Source organism: Balaenoptera acutorostrata, chromosome 1 (genome assembly GCF_949987535.1).
Source record: "Balaenoptera acutorostrata chromosome 1, mBalAcu1.1, whole genome shotgun sequence".
NCBI classification, from domain to species: domain Eukaryota; kingdom Metazoa; phylum Chordata; class Mammalia; order Artiodactyla; family Balaenopteridae; genus Balaenoptera; species Balaenoptera acutorostrata.
The window spans coordinates 32954824-32976852 of record NC_080064.1 but is presented as its reverse complement, the minus strand read 5'-3'; the positions used below and the strand labels follow the sequence as shown (position 1 = coordinate 32976852).

General features: G+C 37.3%; 1 protein-coding gene across 1 annotated transcript in view; it reads right to left on the bottom strand.

Annotated features, from left to right (window-relative positions):
* Positions 1-22029, bottom strand: part of RLF (RLF zinc finger) — a 79312-nt gene that overhangs the window by 18611 nt on the left and 38672 nt on the right. Inside the window, exon 5 of the mRNA XM_007164706.2 lies at positions 19367-19569. Within this exon, the coding sequence (XP_007164768.2) occupies positions 19367-19569 (203 nt within the window). The remainder of the gene's footprint in view (positions 1-19366; positions 19570-22029) is intronic.

Below are 22029 nucleotides of genomic sequence, written 5' to 3'. Positions count from 1 at the left end.
ATAATAGAAAACCTGAAAAATATAGAGAATAAAAATTAGCCTTAGATCTTACAACTCAATAATAACCAATGTGAGTTTTACTCCAGTATTCTGTCTATACACACTAACTGTATAGCAAACAATACATGACTACTGCAAATATGTACCTATTTTTTTTTTTTTTTTTTTAATTTTTATTTATTTATTTATGGCTGTGTTGGGTCTTCGTTTCTGTGCGAGGGCTTTCTCTAGTTGCGGGGAGCGGGGGCCACTCTTCATCGCGGTGCGCGGGCCTCTCACTATCGCGACCTCTCTTGTTGCGGAGCCCAGGCTCCAGACGCGCAGGCTCAGTAGTTGTGGCTCACGGGCCCAGTTGCTCCGCGGCATGTGGGATCTTCCCAGACCAGGGCTCGAACCCGTGTCCCCTGCATTAGCAGGCAGATTCTCAACCACTGCGCCACCAGGGAAGCCCTACCTATTTTAAAGAAAGGTTGGATTGTGTTGATTGTATATCTGTTCTTTTACCCTAATATTCGGGTGTGACTTAAGCAAGAGTTTTTATCAGTCCACAAGATAGACAGGAGAGGGTAAGCTGACTGTCCAGGCAGAGAGAGCAATAAGGAGATGTGAAGAAGCAAAAAAAAGGCAGTGAAAAAGTAATACTAATGATAATAATACTTCTAAATCTTATACAGCATTACTGTATATCAGGTACTGTTCTACAAATTTACATAAACATCCCCAGATCTACCCCAGATGGTCTGGCTCCAGAGTCCATACTCTTAGCCACTATGCTACAGTGAGATGCTTTAACAGTGGAAATGATAATACCTTATTACTGTGTGCTCTTTGAAGGCTAGGAAAACAGTGACTGTTTTATGTCCAAGGGTAGTCAATAAACATTTACTGAATTGAAATGAATGGATAGTGAGCAGAACCAGCCAAGAACTCAGAAGCATGTGAAAGACTATTCAGGCTCATTCATTTCACACCATGTTCTCACCTTAAGCCTCTTTCAAATCCTCACCAGTCCCTTCAGATCTTTCCTTATCAAGGTCTACCTCATAACGAAAGTCTGATAAACTTAATGATACAAAAATATAAATCATGCATAAGCACTATCAATGACATTTGAATTTACCAGAATCAAAAATTTTTAGGATAAAGACAAGAAGTGGCTAATGCTGGGAACTCAGGGGTCAAAGATGAAAACATACCACCTTACCCTATGAATTTTATATATAATGGTTACATACTTTCCTGCCAGCCCTGGTGCTGAATAAGGAATAAAAACAAAGAGTTGGACTTAACAAGAATAATGGCTTAAAATTCTCCTGTGGCAAAGCACTTAGAAATCCTGGATAAAACACAACAAATATGTTTCCTAAATACATAGCTGAAAACTCAAGAAAGAAGTTTAAGTGTGAATGGACAACTGCCTTAACTTGCTGGGTTGTAGATAATTTCACTAAGAGGCTTGGGTTTTACAAGTCGTGTTAGGAGATGATAAAGCCTGAACCTGAGAAGTTGGCACTGAACCCTCTGGCATAAAGTTGGAACCCCTGAAGAGCTAAAAACTCAGAGAAAGTGTAGACTAAAAAAAGGTGGGTGGGGGGGCAGGGATATAACAGGAAAATGTATTTGTCCATCTCAACCTGGGTTCTTGTGGGATCCAAAAAATTTTGAGAGTTTATAATCTTTCCTCATTCAAACTTGGAGTCTGATATAATACTATTCTATTGTCTAAAAAACGCAAACTGAGAAAAACAAATAAAATAAAAAGAAGATTCTGGCTGGTAATATCTTTAAATCACCTGGCAGAAGCAAACATAAAAATGATTTATAGAGATATATGCTAACTAAGGCCTATGAGAATTCTCAGACATAAAGTATTCCCTACCCCCACTCAACCCACCAAAACTGAGGCTCACAATCCCAAACTATAAAAAGCACAAATAAACAAGCCACTCCAGAAAATGTCAGCACACACAATAAACAGCAGGATTAGACTCCTGAGAATTGCAGATTACAGAATGCACAGCACAAAGATTGAACCCTAACCATGGACTTCGGTTGGTTTAAAAAAATTAAATAAGGGCAATATGAGTTTGATAATAAGTCGGGAAAAAGAGAGACAGAGACAAAAACATGGAAGAACCTTTAATGCCAATCTGAAGCCAATCTGAAAAGGCTACATACTATATGATTCCAACTACGTAATATTCCGGAAAAGGTAAAACTATGGAAGCAGTAAGAAGATCAGTGGTTGCCAGGGGCATGAGAGGAGAGAGTGAGGGATGACTAGGCAGAGTATAGGAACTCTTTAGGGCAGTGACACTATTCTATATGATACTGTGATGGTAGATACATGTCATTATACGTTTGTCAAAAGCCATAGAATGTACACCACCAAGAGTGAAGCCTAATGTAAACTACGGATTTTAGTAAATAATAATGTACTGGCTCACCTACTGTAACGAATCTAACACACCAACCGCAAGACGTCAATAGGTGACTCTGGGGGTGAGGGAGAACATACGGGAACTCTGTACTTTCCACTCAATTTTTCTGTAAACCTAAAACTGCTCAAAAAAAAAAATCTAATGATTAAAAAAACCCTTTGATCATTTAAAAAATTAAATTATTTGTCTTTTGATTACTGATTTTTAAAGAGTTCTACATGTATTCTGGGCTCAAGTCCTTTATCAGATTATATTACATATATATGGTTTGCAAATATTTTCTCCCCTTCTGTGGATCAACTTTTCACTTTCTTGACTTTGACACACAAAGTTGGATGAAGTCCTATTTACTTTTCCTTTTGTCACCTGTGTTTTTGGTGTCACATATAAGAAACAACTGCCTAATCCAGGGTCTTAAGATTTATTCCTATATTTTCTTCTCACATGTTACAGTTTTAGCTATTACATTTAAGTCTATGATTCATTTGGAGTTAATCTCTACGTGTGGTATTAAGGGTCAAACTTCATTCTGCTACAAGTAGATATCCATTTGTTAAAGAACCAACTACTGAAAAGATTATTCTTTCCCCCATTGAATTATCTTGGCATCCATGTAGAAAATCAACTGGCTGTAAGTGTGAGGGCTTATTTCTGGACTCTCTCTTTTTTTCTTTGGCTGCGCCACACAGTACGCGGAACTTCCCCAAGCAGGGATCAAACCCATGCTCCCTGCATTGGAAGCAGAGTCTTAACCACTGGACCACCAAGGAAGTCCTATTTCTGGACTTTCAATTTTAGTATATTGATCTTTTCGCCTACCGTTTTCCCAGGAAAACACCGGCCTGATTACTGAAAATTTTTAGTGAGCTTTGAAATAAAGAAGTGAGTCCTCCTACTTTGTTCTTTTTACAAGACTGTTTTGGTTATCCAGGGTCCCTTGAATTTCCACATGAATTTTAGGATCATCTTATCAATTTCTGCAAGAGAGGAAGGTAGAATTTTGACAGAGATAGCATTGAATCTGAGGATCAATTTGGGGAGTATTGCCATCTTAACAATACTGTCTTCTGGCCCAACAACATGGATGTTGTTCCATTTACTTAGTTTCTTTCAACAATGTTTTAAAGTCTTCAGTATACAAACAAGTTTTGTACTTCTTTTTAAAAATTTATTCTAAATATTTTATTCTTTTTGATGCTATTGTACATGGGATTGTTTCCTTACATTTTTTGTACTGTTCATTGTTAGATGTATATAAATAAAAATGATTTTTGTATATTGATCTTACTAGGATCATTTATATACAAGATCGTGATATATGCAATTAGAAATACTTATACATCTTCCTTTCCAATCTAGATGCCTTTTAGCTATTTTCTTGCCTAACTGCTCTGGCTAAACTTCCAGCACAATATTGAATAGAAGTGTCAAAAGCAGACATTCTTGTTTTGTCCCTGATCTTTGGGGAAAACCCCTCAATCTTTCATCACTAAGTATTACGTCAGCCGTGGGTTTTCACAAATGATCTTTATCAGGGTGAGGAAGTTTCCAGCTTATTCCTAGTTTGCTGAGTGTTTTTAACACAAAAGGGTGTAGGATCTAGTTAAATGCTTCTTCTGTCTCTTGTGACAAACATGTAGCTTTTGTCCTTTATTCTATGGCACAGTATTTACATATAACCTACGCACATCCTTCTGTATACTTTAAATCACTTCAAGAATACTTATAATACCTAATACAATGTAAATGCTATGTAAATAGTTGTTGGAGGGTGCAAATTCAAGTTTTGCTTTCTGGAACTTTCTGGAAATTTTTCCCCTGAATATTTTCAATCCACAGATGGAGGCGGAACCCATGGATACAGAGTGCAGACAGTACTCCTTTTTCTATATTGCTGGATTTGTTTTGCTGGGTTTTGTTGAGGATTTTTGCATCCATATTTGTTACAGATATTGGTCTGTACCTCTCTTTCTCTTGATATCTTAGTCTGGTTTTGGTTATCAGGATAATAATGGCCTCACTGCATGAGTTTGGAAGGATTCCCTCCTCTTTTATTTTCTGGAAGACTTTGCGAAGGACTGGTGTAAATTCTTCTGTATATGTTTTGTACAATTGACCAGTGAAGCCATGTGGGTGTGGGCTTCTCTTTGTGGGAAGTTTTAAAATTACCTACTCGATCTCTTTACTAGTCGTGGTATATTCAGTTTTTCTATTTCTGAGTTAATTTCAGTAGTTTGTTTCATTCTAAGAGTTGTCCATTTCATCTAAGTAAATCTAACATTTTGGTGTATAGTTGTTCATGGTATGCTCTTATAATCCTTTTGATTCCTGTAGTATCAGTAGTCATGTCCTCTCTTTCATTCCTGATTTTAGTAATTTGAGTATTCTTTTTTTCATGTTCAGTCTAACTAAAAGTTTATCAATTTTGTTGATCTTTAAAAACAAACTTTTATTACTTTTTGCTATTGATTTTGTATTCTCTATTTCATTTATTTATACTCTAATCATTATTATCTCCTTCTTTCTGCTAGCTTTGGGTTTAGTTTGCTCTTCTTTCTAGTCTTTTACGGCAGATGGTTATTAATTTGAGATCTTTTTTTTTTTTTTTTGGCCACACTGCGCAGCTTGCAGGGGGATCTTAGTTCTCCGACCAGGGATTGAACCTGGGCCACAGCAGTAAAAGCCCAGAATCTTAACCACTAGGCCACCAGGGAACTCCCAAGATCCTTCTCTTTTTAAGATTGACATTTTACAACTGTAAATTTCCCCTAAGTGCTGCTTTAGTTGCATCCCATAAATTTCAATATGTTGTGTTTTCATCATTCATCCCAATGTGTTTTCTAACTTCCTGTTTTTTTTCTTTGCTCAATTGCTTATTTTGAGGTGTTGTTTGATCTCCACATATCTGTGACTTTCCCAAATTTCCTTCTGCTACTGATTTCTAATTTCATTCCATTGTGGCCAAAAAACATACTCTGTATGATTTCAATCCTTTTAAATTTATCAAGGTTTGTTTTATGGCCTAACATATGTCTATCCTGGAGAACGCTCCATGTGCATTTGAGAAGAATGTATATTCTGCTGCTCTTGGATAGAGTATTCTATAAATGTCTGCTAAGTCTAGTTGGTTTATAGTACTGCTCAAGCCTTCCATTTCCTTGTTGTCTAGTTGGTTTATCCACTATTGAAAGTGGGGTATTAAAGTCTCCAACTATTATATTTGAATTGTCTATTTCCCCCTTCAACACCAGCTCATGTATTTTGGGGCTCTTTTGTTCCTCAGATTGAGTAATCTCAATCGACTTCTTTCTTTTAAGTTTGCTAATTCTTCCTTCTGCTAATTCAAATCTGATGTTGAGCCTCTTCAGTGAATTAAGTTCAATTATTGTACTTTTTCACTCCACAATCTCTATTTGGTTCTTTTTTTCTATTTCTTTACTGCTATTGTCTACGTCTTGAGACATTTTTCTCATACTTTTCTTTAGTTGCTTTAGTTCTTTGAATATACAGTTAATCTTCATTATTTGCAGATTCTGTACTTATAAATTAGCCTACTTGATGAAATTTATTTTTAACCCCAAAATTCAATACTCACAGTGCTATCACATGAACATGCATATAATGGCAAAAAATTTGAATCCTCTCTTGAGCATGTTCCCAGCTAAGGTCAAACAAGGTGTTGCTCTGCCTTTTTGTTTCAGTTCTCATACTGTAACAAGTATCTTTTTCATGTTCTATTTAGTGCCACTCTTTAATGTTTTTGTATTTTTCATTGGTGATTTCACTGTTTAGAATAGCCCCTAGTTGTAGTGCCAAAGTGCTGCCTAATTTCCTAAGTGCAAGAGACTGTGATGTGCCTTATGGAGAAAATACATGTGTTAAATAAGTTTCATGCAGGCATGAGTTACACTGCTGTTGGCTATGAGTTCAATGTTAATAAATCAATAATATAAATTAAATAAGGTATCTTTAAACAGAAGCGCACATAAAACAAGGTTATGTACTGATCAGTTGACAAAAATTATGTGACCAGAGGCTTGCAGGAACCTAACCTTGTTATTTCCCCTAGGAGCAATGGATTCAGTATAAGCTAATTCAGTGTTTGCAGTGACTATATAGAACATAACTACCACAAATTGAGTGTATTTGCAATAACTGATTTAAAGTTCCTTTTCTAGTAAATCCAGCACCTGGGCATCCTAAGTTTCTGTTGGCTGCCTTTTTCCGTGTGTACGGACTACCATATTTCTTTATAATGATAAGTGGATATTTTAAATAATATATTGTGGCAACTCTGGAAATCAGAATCTTTCACCTCTTTGGGGTTTATTATTGTTACTGTTTGTTTAGTGACTTTCTTGGAATAATTCTGTAAAGCCTGTATTCTTTGTCATGTGTGGCCACTACAGTCTCTGCTTGGTTAGCTTAATTCAAGATGTTGAATATGCTGCTTAAATGCCTTGAACAAGCAAGTCTCTCTGCTTTTGCCAAGCAGCTGTGCGTGTGTGTTGGGGAATCCTTTCAATATTTCAGTAGGCAGTTTACAGCTCTAACCTGCCCTTCATTTCCTACTTGTGCGAAGCCTCAAGGTAACCAAGAGGTGAGGGATTAAAGCCTTCTCAGGTCATTCCTTGGCAGACATACAGCACTATACATTTGTGTTACCTTCCAGAGTACTAGGAATATATCAGAGGTTTTCAAAGTCCTCTATGGACATCTTATATCCCAGTTTTTCTTTTTAATTTTTTTGTCAGTCTTTTGTTAAGCCCAACTGGTAATTCCTCCTCAGACAACTGTCATGTTAAACAAGTACCAATCATTATTTTTGATAAATGCCCCGGGACAGAACTTTTGGTGGAGTGAGCTCTGAGTCAAATAAAGACAAATCCTGAGAACACAGCTTTTCAGAAAGTTGCCAAGTAGGTCAAATAGTGACAATTCCGTGGGGATGGGCTTTTGCAGAGTTCCAAAACCATTCTGCTTCCTCGGGTGGCTGCTAGGCTGCTGGTTTTCAAGGTTACTGTGAAGCTAGGGAGAGGGAAATGAGAAGTAGGGCAAGTTAAAATGCCACCAAGCTCACTGTTCTGAGATTCATGCATTTTTCTTGAATAAAACTTCCTAGGATTATGGGAAGCCTTTAGTTAATTTCCAGAGTTCTGAAAAAGTTAATGCCCTTCACTCTCTGGTTTTAAATGCTGATAACTTGGAACTCAATTTCCAGCACAGACCTTTCCCCAAGCCTCACACTGTGTGAATACTGTCTGCTGTTGCTCTCCCTTGTGTCCTTTCACCTCTGTATTCCTAGTGCCTAACACAGTCTCCAGTGAATATATATTAAATGACTGGAAGGCATGCCTGTATTATTTCTTACAATAACATCTGAATCTAATATTATCTCAAAATAAAATGCCTAATTTTATTTAAGAAAGAAAAAAGATCACCTCGGCTATTGCAGAGAATGAATTTTGGGGACAAGAACAGATGCAATTAGAAGGCTTTCATAATAATCAGCGAATTAAACAGCAATGGTACAACAGGTAGCCAACTGGCATAAGAGAAGGTGGGTAGAGATGGCTTATTTGTCTTAAGTTATCTTCATGCTTAGGCTAACCAAGGTAAACTAGTATTCTGGCCAGTGCCATTACTGGAATATTTTAACGTTTACCTTTCTCTAGAACTATGGTTTTCAATCTAGTATTTTCCTGATCAGTTCCAGGGTATAATGCAAATAATTTATTCCTAATAATGGATTTTAAAAAACAAGCTGGTAAATGGTCTTTTCAAAAAGGAATCAAAGTGGAAGTTATCCACATAATAAGATTTCTCTCACTTGCATCCCTGAGTAGGAGAAAGGGAGGAGTCACTTAGCAAGCCTCCATTTCATGTAACCCTGGGTCTACTTTTGAGAGAATCATCCCTGTTAGGTTCATAGACATCACCTGGAAAAAAGGTTGTGCTTCTAAAAACCAGGTTTCTTTTAAACTGCAGCAATACCACAGACCAACACTATGCTATCGAGTGGTCACTTGTATGTTTCCTAAAGAAATAAATGGTCACTGATGCTTCTGGTTAAATCCTATGACTGAGTATCTGAGAGAAGCCTGAATTGTCCTACTGAATTCTTGAACATGACTGTGTCTAACTCTCCATGATGACCTCTCCAATATAATCATATATCAACCAAAATACCCACACATAACCCATGAAAGTAACAGCAGAGGTGAGATCCAAATATATACTAAGTTTTAGGAAGATGTCTCTTCAAAGCTATTTAAAAGAACTCTGCTTTCGGAGATAAAATACTTAAATAGGCAAATCTTCCACTTCTTCATACAGGCTTTCTACCTTTAGTGTATTTTCTGAAAGTACATCTCATTCACCATATGCCATAAGGATACATAAAGTAATATTATCGATTTTAATTTTAATTATACACTTTATTATTCCTTGTTCAGGATCCATCTTAATCTTCTTATTTAAGGTACATCTGGGGACTTCCTCGGTGGCGCATTGATTAAGAATCTGCCTGCCAATGCAGGGGACACGGGTTCGAGCCCTGGTCCGGGAAGATCCCGCATGCCGCGGAGCAACTAAGCCCGTGCGCCACAACTACTGAAGCCTGCGGGCCTAGAGCCCTTGCTCTGCAACAAGAGACGCCACCGCAATGAGAAGCCCGTGCACCGCAACAAAGAGTAGCCCCCTCTTGCCGCAACTAGAGGAAGCCCGCGCGCAACAACGAAGACCCAACGCAGCCAAAAATAAATACATAAATAAATAAAAATTAAAAAAAAAAAGGTACATCTCGAATCTCTATGCTGTTGTTTACTGTTTCTTCTACTCCCAAACTGGATTCCCAATGGGTCCTGTTTAAGTGTATTTGCTCTGTTTATCATTTATATACCTAGTGACTGTGTCAATTCCCAACAGTGTTAGACTGGTGAGTAAATTGGGTCCTGTTTGTCTTTTCCTTTCCTCATCAAGAGAAGAAGCAAGCCTTGTAACCACATTAGACACTGAAGATGCAGTTCATTCAGGGATCAAGACTGAAATGAACCACTTCTTTATCTGTGCCAAGAACTCTGCAGACAGATTTCTTGCTCTTCATAATAATAGAAGTGCTTCATGTTTAAAACATTGTTATCCTTTATACTATATGTGGGAAACTTGACCTTTGCAAAGAATCTCCTCTTTCAGTAATAAAAAATATACACATAGGAAACATCCACTTGCAACACTAGGCCATGGCTAAGTCTGTAACTTTCCTTAAAATCCTTTCATATGTAGGGACTTCCCTGGCGGTCAGTGGTTAAAGACTCCACACTCCCAATGCAGGGAGCCCGGGATCGATCCCTGGTCGGGGAACTAGGTCCTGCATGCCACAACTAGGAGCTGGCACGCTGCAGCTGGGGATCCCACACACCACAATGAAGATCCCTCGCGCGGCAACAAAGATCACCTGTGCCGCGGCTAAGACCTGGTGCAGGCAAATGAATGAATAAATAAATATTTTTAAAAGTATTTTTTTAAAAATCCTTTCATATGTAAAATTAATAACAGTGTCATCTCATCCAATTCTAAATAAGGTATTTACAACCTAGAACTTGAGGATTCCATGGAGTTCTAAATTTTGGGTTCTGAATTCTGGCTTTCAAGCTGACCCCATCAATTAATCTTAATTGTACGTGTCTGGCTAAATCTTCCCCAGCACAGGTTTCCTATTACACACACCCATTATTGTGATACCCGCAGGTGCCAAAATATAAGCACTTTTATTCCCAGTTGTTACTCAAGTTAATTTGACTCTTCTCCTGAACTCAGCTGAAGTAGATGGCAAATGTTGTGTATAACTTTGCTGCCTTAGAACATGTGCTGATTTTAAACTCCAATTAATGAACATCTAGTGATTCACTGGTCCTTTCCCAAAGCAAATTTTTAAAGATTTCTTTAATTCTGCTCTCACTTGCAAAAGAAAGCATCACTGGATAAGAGACTAATTATGATGGTACCAGTGTTCCTTTTAAAATAATTTTATGATGTGTGCCAAATGTTGTCACACTGACATATTTAACAAATGAATCCCAATCATTATAAAAATATTTTAAGTTGCACCTATACATAAATGTATAACTATGAATGGAATGAAAATATCACCAAAATGTTTCCTGTTAGAACATGACTCATCAGTGTTTACCAACTAGAAGTAAGTTGTACAGTGTAAAGAGAGCTGGCCAGCGAGCCAGGAGATCTGTGTTCTAGCCTGGGCTTGGACTTAATAATTAGCTTAATGAAGGTAGGGCCTTGGAAACATTACCTCTTGGCCTCAGTCTCACCATTGGTAAATCATGGAAGGTTAGACTAAATGATATTTAATGGTTGTAATATACTAGGAAATCTGAATCTTGCATAGCAAAGGTCAGCAAATATTTTTTGTAAACACCCAGACAGAAAATATTTTCAACTGGGTGGGCCAGATGGTCTTGGTTACAGTTATTCAGCTCTGCCATAGTAGAGCAAGATCAGTCATAAACAATAAACAAATAGGTGTGACTGTGTTCCAGTAAAACTTTATTTACAAAAACAAGTAGCCGGGTGGATTTGATCCACAGACCATAGTAAATCAGATCACATTTCCAATAACCCAGGTTCCTTGCATTCTCCACAAATTTGTTGAAAGGAATTAATTCTATAACTTCAGGAAGAAATGCTGTTTTCTTGATTTGTTATTAATAAACCAGGAAAGATCCTGTACAAAGCATCCCATATCCTCCCTGTTCTCCCATACCCCCCTCTTCTTTGCCATTCTTGTCAGTAGCAGAGCACCCCCATTCTTCCAGTCTCCCAGGTCTTATGAGTCTCTTGAAGGGATCTCTGCACATTATCCCTTATTTTTGTCCTGTCAGCAAGTCCCATCCTTTCTCCTCTTGCTAACTCCAATCTCTTCTCCTAAATCTAATATATACTCTTTCTGTCTATGCTTCCTAAAACACCGTTTCAGTCATTTCACTTCCTATCTTCAAAACCTTCCTAATTTCTACTGCATTGAATCTAAGTTCAAATGCACTGGAGTTTCCAAGGCCTTACTTTTCCCCACCCAACAGGTCTTATTTCTCATAAGATCTAAACATCCACTCTCTGACCCAGGCAAGGTGTTCCCTAGTGGTTCCCTACAAAGTGCATATTCATTTCTGTGCCTTTACTACCACAGTCAGTTATCCCCAAACCATTCTTTCTACCCACCCAAACCCCACCATTATTTCAAGGTCCAACTCAAGGACCAACTTTTATAAAGCCTTATACGCCAGTCCACAAAGATATTCTCTACCTCTACACTTCTACGGAATTTAGAGGCACTATCATATGGCTTAGTACTTATCTTCCTATTACTGTTTCTGGCAACCAAACTAGGCCATGTAAACCCTTATGTATCTGCCAATGCCTAATACAATGCTAAAAACAAAATAGGTTTTAAATAAACAAAGGTTGAGAGATTAAAGGAAAAGTTGTTATTGTTATAGGAGAAAGAGGAATCAAATCCAAGATCTAGCATTTTTGCTTCTTCTGAATTCTTTTGGCATATATTAGGTGCTGAGAATAACCATTACTCCATCTTATTCTGAATAAGCTTCCCAAACACATGATATTGCAGCTGTTATTAGAGGTAAGCAGTCTCCCATCTCCTTACCCTTCCCAACATTGCAAACAAATAAATTTACAGGCTTATATTTAGTCCCTACTATGTGGCTACGTATTTGTCTAGGATGTAGAGATACAGCAATGGACAAACTTACGTCCCTGTCCTTACAATGTTTTCAATCTAGTGGGAGGAAACAGAGAATAAGCAAACATTACGTCCAGAAGTAGTGGTATGTACTATAAATAAAAAAACAGGTAGGTAAGGGGGCAGAGAGTGATGGGGGCCATTTTAGATGGATTTGTATACATTTATAATAATTTACAGGAGATATTTATTAAAGAAAAACAAGACTGAGTACAGGGAGATAGGGTATTATTTTAGGTGGGACAGTGAGGAAGGTCTTTCTGATATGGCAATATTAAGGAGAGATGTGAATGATGTAAGGGAATGAGCTATCCAAACTATCTTGTGGCAGGGCATTCCAGGGAGTGATCTAAGGCAAAACTCTAAGGTAGGAATATGTTTGGCTTGTTCAAACAACAGCAAAGACAAGAGGGCTGGAGAGGAGTGAGCGTTAAGTTGTACAAGATATAGTCAGAGATGGTTAGACAAGTAGCCAGGGGCCATGGCACACAGAATATAAAGACTTCCGGATTTATTCTGAGCAAGACAGAAAGCTATTGAGTGGTTCTGATCAAGGAAGTGACATGGCCTGATTTAAGTTTTAGAGATTATTCTGGCTACTTTGGGGAAAAATAAAATGTAGAAGGCAAGAGTGAAAGCAAGTACACCAGCTCAAAGGCTTCTAGATTCATCTTTGTATCTCCAATGCCTAAGACAGCATATGACATATAGACACTTAGGTATACACCACCTAGAATAGTATTTATCATCCTATATCTTTAATATAATATTAGTGGTAGTACACCAAACTCAGGTTTGAATCTCAGCTTATCTACTTTAAGTTTTATAACCATGAACATATTACTTAATCTGAGCCTCACTTCCTTACCAAAATGGAGCTACCTAAGCGTTGTGAGAACTAAATGTGACAGTGTATACATAGCATTTAGCATAGTGCCTAATACATGGTAAAAGCTCAAAAAAGTGGTAGCTGGTTATTCTCTACCCGCCTCCTCCCCCTCCAACAATGAGAATATAGTTGGAAGGCAACTGACTTCATTTATATTTATTCTTATTCTTTCATTAATTTTTATTTCTTAACTATTGTCTTTTTTTTAAATTAATTTTTATTGGAGTATAGTTGTTTTACAATTGACTTCATTTAGAGGAAAGCTCATAAAAACAAAACAAAGCCCTAATACCAGGAATATCAGGAGCTTAGTTATGGACATGTTAAGTTTAAGATGCCATTAGCCATGCAAGTCGAGATAGTGATTAGGCAGTTGAATATATGAGTCTGGAGCTCAGAGGAGAGGACTGAGCTGCAGATAAAACATCTGGGATTCAGGCCATAATTGGCATTTAAGACCGTGAGCCTAAATGAGATCACCGAGGGAATACGTGTAAATAGAAAAGAGAAGACACAAAAAGAGTCCTAGAGTAATATAACATTCAATCATCAGAGAGAGGAGGAGGAAGAGCAAGTAGAAATGAGAAAGATCAATCAGCCAGGTAGACAGAAAACCAAGAGAGTACAGTACCCTAGAAGCCAAGTGGAAAAATCTGTTAAAAGTTTAAAAGACAGAGTTAATAAGTCAGATGGAGTAAGGTGAAAACTGGGAAGTCATCGTTGGATTTTTTTCTTCCAGTTGTATTGAGATAATATTGACATACAGCACAGTATAAGTTTAAGGTGTACAGCATAATGATTTGGCTTACATACATCTTGAGGCCATTATCACAATAAGTTTAGTGAGCATCCATCATCTCGTATAGACACAAAATTAAAGAGATAGAAAAAAAACTTTTTTCTTGTGATGGGAACTCTTAGGATTGACTCTTTTAACAACTTTCATATGTAACATAGAGCAGTGTTAACTATATTTATCATGTTGTACATTACAATCCCTGTACTTACTTATCTTATTAACTAGAAGTTTGTACTTTCTGACTGCTTTCATCCAACTCCCCGTCACTCCACTCCTCACCTCTGGTAACCACAAATCTGATCTTTTTCTATGAGATTGTTTGCTTTTGAAGTATAATTGACCTACAACAGTATGTTAGTTCCTGTTTCACAACACAGTGATTCAATGTTTCTATACATTTCAAACTGATCGCCACAATAAGTCTAGTTATGCTATGTCACTATACAAAGATATTACATAGTTATTGACTGTATTCCCCATACTATATATTTCATACACATGACTCATATATTTTGCAACTGGAAGTTTGTACCTCTTAATCTCACCCATCTATTTCTTTCCTCCTCCCTGCCCACTCTCCTCTGGCAAACACCTGTTTGTTCTCTGCATCTAGAACTCTGTTTCTATTTTAAGTTTGTTCACTTGTTTTGTTTATTTAGACTTCACATATAAATGAAATCATACAGCATTTGTCTTTCTCTGTCTGATTTATTTCACTTAGCATAATACCCTCTAGGTCCATCCATGCTGCAAAAGGCAAGATTTCATTCCTTTTTATGGCTGAGTAATACTCCATTGCATATATGTATACGTATACGTATATGTATACACACACAATGTGAGATATATATATATATATATATATATATATATATATATATATATATATCTCACATCTTCTTTATCCATTCATCAACTTAGGCTGCTTCACATCTTGGCTATTGTAAATAATGCTGCTATGAACATAGGGGTGCATATATCTTTTCTAATTAGTGTTTTGGTTTTCTTCAGATAAATACCCAGGAGTAGAACTGCTGGATCGTATGGTAGTTCTATTTTTAGTTTTTTGAGGAACCTCCACACTGACTCCATAGTGGCTGTGCCAATTTACATTCCCACCACCAGTGCATGAGGGTTCCCTTTTCTCCACATCCTCGTCAACATTTGTTATTTGTTGTCTTTTTGATAACAGCCATTCTGACAGGCGTGAGGTTATACCTCATTGTAGTTTTGATTCAAAGTTCCCTGATGGGGCTTCCCTGGTGGCGCAGTGGTTAAGAATCCACCTGCCAATGCAGGGGACATGGGTTTGAGCCCTGGTCTGGGAAGATCCCACATGCTGTGGAACAACTAAGCCCATGCGCCACAACATCATTTACTGAAGAGGCTGTCTTTTCCCCACTGTATATTCTTGCCTCCTTTGTCATAGATTAATTGACCATATAAGTGTGGGTTAATTTCTGGGCTCTCTATTCTGCTCCATTGATTTAGGTGTCTTTTTTTGTGCCAGTACCACACTGTTTCGATTACTGTGGCTTTGTAGTGTAGTCTGAAGTCAGGGAACATGATACCTCCAGCTTTGTTCTTCTTTCTCAAGATTGGTTTGGCTACTCGGGATCTTTCATGTTTCCATACAAATTTTATAATTCTTTGTTCTAGTTCTATGAAAAGTGCCACTGGCATTTGATAGGGTTTGCACTTCATCTGTAGATTGCCTTGGGTATGCTCATTTTAACAATATTAATTCTTCCAATCCATGAACACAGTATATCTTTCCACCTGTTTGTGTCATCTTCAATTTCTTTCATTGGTGCCTTACAGTTTTTGAAGTACAGGTATTTTCTTCCATAGTTAGATTTATTCCTAGGTACTTTACTCTTTTTGATGCAATTGTAAATGGGATTGTTTTCTTAATTTCTCTGATAGTTCACGTTAGTGTATAGAAGTGCAACAGATTTTGTATCCTGCAACTTTACCAAACTCATTGGTGAACTCTTCTAGTTTTTTGGTGGTGTCTTTAGGATTTTCTACATATAATATCATGTCATCTGCAAACAGTGACAGTTTTACTTCTTCCTTTCCAATCTGGATTCTTTTTATTTCTTTTCTTGTCTGACTGCCTTGGCTAGGACTTCCAATACTATGGTGAATAAAAGTGGTGACAGTGAACATCCTTGTCTTGTTCGTGATCTTAGAGGAAATGCTTTCAGCTTTCCACCACCGAGTATGATGCTAGCTGTAGGCTTGTCAGATATGGCCCTTGTTATGTTGAGGTATGTTCCCTCTATACACACTTTTTGAGAGTTTTTATCATACATGGATGTTGAATTCTGTCAAAAGCCTTTTCTGCATCTATTGAGATAAACATATAATTTTTATTCTTCAATTTAATGTGGTGTGTCACACTGATTGATTTGTGAATACTGAACCATACGTGCATCCCTGGGATAAATCCCACTTGATCTTGGTGCATGATCCTTTTAATATATTGTTGAATTCAGTTTGCTAATGTTTTTTTGGGAATTTTTACATGTATGTTCATCAGTGGTATTAGCCTGTAATTTTCTTTTTCTTTTTTTTTTTTTAAATTTTTTTTATAGCTACTTTTTTTTTTTTTTAATTTTTATTTATTTATTTATTTTTGGCTGTGCTGGGTCTTCAGTTCGTGCGAGGGCTTTCTCTAGTTGCGGCAAGTGGGGGCCACTCTTCATCGTGGTGCGGGGACCGCTCTTCATCGCGGTGCGCGGGCCTTTCACTATCGCGGCCCCTCCCGTTGCGGGGCACAGGCTCCAGACGCGCAGGCTCAGTAGTTGTGGCTCACGGGCCCAGCTGCTCCGCGGCATGTGGGATCTTCCCAGACCAGGGCTCGAACCCGTGTCCCCTGCATTAGCAGGCAGATTCTCAACCACTGCGCCACCAGGGAAGCCCTGTAATTTTCTTTTTTTGTGGTGTCTTTATCTGGTTTTAGTATCAGGGTGATGTTGGCCTCATGTAATGAGTTTGAAGTATTCTTTCCTCTACAAGTTTTTGGAACAGTTTGAGAAGGACAGGTGTTAACTCTTCTCTAAATGTTTGGTAAATTCAACTGTGAAGCCATCTGGTCCTGGACTTTTGTTTGTTAGGAGTTTTTTAAATTACTGATTCAACTTCATTACTGGTAATTGGTCTGTTCATATTTTCTATTTCTTCCTGGTTCAGTCTTGGGAGATGGTAAATTTCTAGGAATCTGTCCATTTCTTCCAGGTTGTCCATTTTATTGGCATATAGCTGTCTGTAGTAATTTTTTATGATCTTTTGTATTTCTCTGGTGTCAGTTGTGACTTCTTTTCCATATCTGAATTTATTGATTTGGGTCCTCTTTTTTTCTTGATGAGTCTGGCTAAAAGTTATCAATTTTGTTTATTTTTTCAAAGAACCAGCTCATTGAAAGTTTCACTGATCTTTTCTATTGTTTTTTTAATCTTCATTTCATTTATTTATTTATTTTTATTTTGGTTGTGCCGGGTCTTAGTTGCTGCAGGTGGGCTCCTTAGTTTCAGCTCGTGGGCTTCTCAGCTGCAGCACATGAACTCTTAGTTGCGGCATGCATGTGGGATCTAGATCCCTGACCAGGGATCAAACCTGCGTCCCCTGCACTGGAATGCAGATTCTTAACCACTATGCCACCAGGGAAGTCCCTCATTTACTTCTCCTCTGATTCTTTACGATTTCTTCCCTACTACTAACTTTGGGTTTTGTTGGTTTTTGTTTTTGTTTTAGTTCCTTTAGGTGTAAGGTTAGGTTGTTTATTTGAGATTTTTCTTGTTTCCTGAGGATGTCATAAACCTCCCTCTTAGAACTGCTTTTGCAGGTGGATTTAGTGATGTGGTGGACTGGCACAAGTCAATGCCATATTAGAATACGTTCAAGGAGAAAAATGTTAAACAGTAAATTCAGACAATGATTCAAGAAATTACACTGAAAGGGCAGGAGAGAAATGGGGTGGTAGCTGGAAGAAGTCTTTCTCTTTTAAAAATGGAAGAAATAACAGCATAAATGCTGATGAGATAGTTACAGCAGAGGGAGAAATTGATAAATGCAGTAGAGAAAGGGAAAACTGCTGCAGCATTATACTTGAGGGGGCAAGCGCAGATGGGATCTGATACTGAAGTCAAGAGGAGTGTTGGCCTTAGCAGGGGAAAACAGATATAGTTTATCCTTAGAATGCATAAATGCAGGTAGGTGAATAGATGTCATGGAAATTCTCTTCCAACTGTCCCAGTTTCCTCAGAGAAATAGGAAGAAAGTTCATCAGTGGAGACAGAGATGGGACAGAAGGTATTGTAGCATAGGTTTAAAGAAAAAGGAAAAAGTATGAAATAGTAATCTAAGAGAGTGGGAGAGTGAATGAACTAAAGAAACACAGTGTGACTGAATTAAAGTAAAATCAGTTGCCAGGTTATTATCCACCTAAGTTTGGCCCCACTGGCGCAGGTAAAGATACAAAACAGGTGGAGATGTAGGGATAATGAGGATACAGGTTAGTCAAATAAGTACAATTAAGGGAGAGACCAGCAGAGGAATTGAGGGTGTATGCAAAGGAGTGCTAATAATGATTGACTATGGAAAAGCAGAGTAAGGAGAGTGAAAAGCTGATCAGACTGATAGACTGTTGGTCCTGGTGGAGTCTGAATATTAAAGGGAGTGAAGTGTAAAGGTGGAGAGTTTCATTTGGAGAGTAAGATATTTACAGCTGAAATTGTCATAAAAGGTTAAGAATTACTACAGCATAGAACCAGATTCTTGGGATTCCTACATTTAATAAGAAAGTTCAGTGTAGAGGTAAAATGAGAATCCATGTGTAAGACCTGAATGGCAGGTAAGAGAATTAAAGGTAGATGATGGAATATAGCCTTGGAATTCCTCATTTTCTCTGTATAATTTATCAAAAACTCTTAGAGAAAACTAATTCCAACTTTTCTAAGGAAAACAATGATTCAGGTTAAAAAAAAAAAACCGTGTTTGTCTGCTTAATCATTGTTCAAAATGTATTCATGGTTTCTAAAGTCCTACACCTCTCTGCTTACAGAGTTAAATATATAAACTAACTTAAATAAAGTTAACTGACATTCTCTTTAGTTTATCTCTTGACACCAGTATTAATAATTTCCACATTTCCCAGAGAGAAATCATTAGTTTAAGAAGAAAAAGCAACTTTCATATTTAAAGATTTCAAAGCAAACCATCACCCAAATACATAAACATTCATCTGCATATTCTTTAATTATCTACTTTTCAAATCCACCTACAAGACATAACTTTATATCCAATCTGTTGAACAGTTAAATATACAATTAAAATGGTACTTTTCATAGCCTGAAAAAAAATGAGTCTTGGGTTTCAGCCTGGCATACAATTATTAAAATCTATTAAATTCATAGTTAGTGTGAATGACAACAGCAGTTATCTGCTTTACTTACCTCCTTAATAGCATCTTCATTAGGAAGAATGGAACATAAGCACGTGATATAGGCTTGCTGAAAAGATGACACATTTGAAATTTCTTTAGATTCTGCACATAGTTTTGATAAAGCAGTAGCCTGGGGGATGCAGTTAGATTTCAACAAATGTTTTATTCGCATTTGCAGAAAGAAAGGTCCTTCTTGTGCAATCAATTTATTGACTAGAAAAAAGGAAAAATAAAACAGTTTGATAACATACCACATAACATGTCAAGGTTGTAAAGATGAAAGTTTGATATCTTTTGTTGTTGCTTGTTTTTAGTGGACAAAAAGTCAGCTGATATAACTGGAAGTTTATTCTGATCTCAGTACTCATCTAACAGAGCAAAGAGCAAAATAAATTAATGTTGCTAATTATTCCCACATTACTTAGTAGTTTTATTTTGAATACCATACCTTTTAATAAAGCTACTACTAACATTTCATCAAAATTCATCCTTTCACCTTCTCCTCCCTCACTTTCTGATAAGGATAGTAAGGAAGAATGAAATGAACTATAAACATAAGTACAAGGCAAAAAGGCAAGTATCCTGTGTAATATTAACAACTACCACTTGTACACTTATGAGGTACCAAGCTTTAAGCTGACTGTTTTTATATACCTCTCATTTATTCTTCACACCACCACCAAGGCAAGTACTGTTATCCCCAGTTTAAGGTTAGGAAAATTAATACTCAGAGAAATTAGGTAACTTGCCAAGGATTCCAAAGCCAGTGGTGGTCTTTCCTCTAAACCAGGCATTTCTCAAAGTGTGTTCCACCGACCAAAAGACCTGAGAGATAGTCCTAGAAAAAAAAAGGATTCCTTGGTCAAATCTCTGAACAGTCCTGCAATGAAGAAAACTGTTCACTTTTATTTAACCCAATGTTTCCCAAACTGATTTGACCAGAGAACCCTTTTACACATATTATTAGCACAACGTAAAATCTACGTTCCTGGTTCAGTACACACTTTGGAAAATGCTGCTCTGAGCAGTACTCAATATTAAGCACCTGAACACCGATTTGTACAGTGTTCTGGACAAGCCCTCGATTTATAAATAGTAAATACTTACCAAGTGTGTGGCATCGTTACACAGTATTATTTAAAGAACAGAGGTGGGAAATATACATGTCAAGATGAGTGGCAAGCAAACAAACTGCTTTAGGTGGTTCACCTAAAACAGTGTTTCTTAAACTTGAAAGTGCCTTCTGAACCACTGGGGGAATTGTAGTAAAATGCAGATGCTAATTCAGTAGGTCTGGGATGGGACCTGAGACTGTGCTTTTCTAATAAGCCTCTCAGGTAAGAGCCATGCTACTAGGTCTACAGGCCACATGTGGAATAGAAATCATTAACATTAACGATAAACCACCGGGATGGTGGGGAGGGGAGGGAGAGACCACTGGCCCAATCTTAACTACATATCAGAATCAACTGTAGAGATTTTAAAATTCTCTTTTTAAAAAAATAGGTAACACCATATATGCAAATGACACAAAATTCAAAAGGCACACCAAAAGGTATACAGTTAAAAGTTGTCTCCGTTCTACTCTGACTCCAGTCCCTTAGTCTCTCTCCCCAAGAAACAATAATCATTTCCAATTTTTTGTTTATCCTTCCAGAAACATTCTTAGTACAGAAGACATATTTTTTTTCCCACTTACTATATCATACGGGTCATTCTATCACATCACTGTACATTGAGAGCTACCTCAATACTTTTAACAAATAAGTATTGTTCCACTGTAGGGATATAATTAATTTAACCAATCCCCTCCTGATACACTTGCAAGTTGTTTCCAATCTTTGACAACTGTCAATAATGCTACAATTTACAGTCCTGTACAGAGGCCATTTCACACATGCACGACTGTATCTATAGCAAAAATTCCTATAAATGAAATTACTGCCAAATTAATCTCCAGAGATTGTACCAATTTACACTCCCAGCACTTGTAGGTGGAAGGTGCCCGTTTCCTGTGGCACTTCAAAAAGGTCTGTATTCCGGAGCTCCAACCCTGGAGATTTTGATTTAGCAGGTAGAGCCTGGACCTTAGGGGTGTATGTGTGTGTTTTGGTTTTAAATTCCATAGATACTCTAATACACAGTCAAGGTCAAAAGACATGGACAGAAAATAGATCATTTGCATTTGGACTTTTCCCCATTTTAGTCCCACAAGCACTAAATTCCACAAAATGAACTCACAATCATATCTCAAATAGCTCCTCGTTCCTTACTTCTATTTTCAGTAATGGTATTCTCTCAATCATAAAGAAATGAAATTTTGGCATTATCCTTCCTTGCCAACTCCTTTCCTAAGGAAATCAACTTAGTTACTGTGTCCTAGCAATTATTTTTTAAATTCTCTCCAACCTAGTTCCTCCATATTATTTCCTGCCACATCTGTCCCCTACATCCTAAACTGGCTAATATCAGATTATGCTCTATTTATCTGCTCTACCAAGTTGTATGCATTTTCACAAATCTCACACCTGAAGACAGGCATGTTATCTATACAACCCACCCCCTTCTAAATTCCCACAGCGTTTTACTTCTTTTACCACACTTAGTTTTCTCTTTAAGTGCAATAATAAATGATTAGAGTGTATGAAGGTTAAGATCTCAGGTTGTGGAATC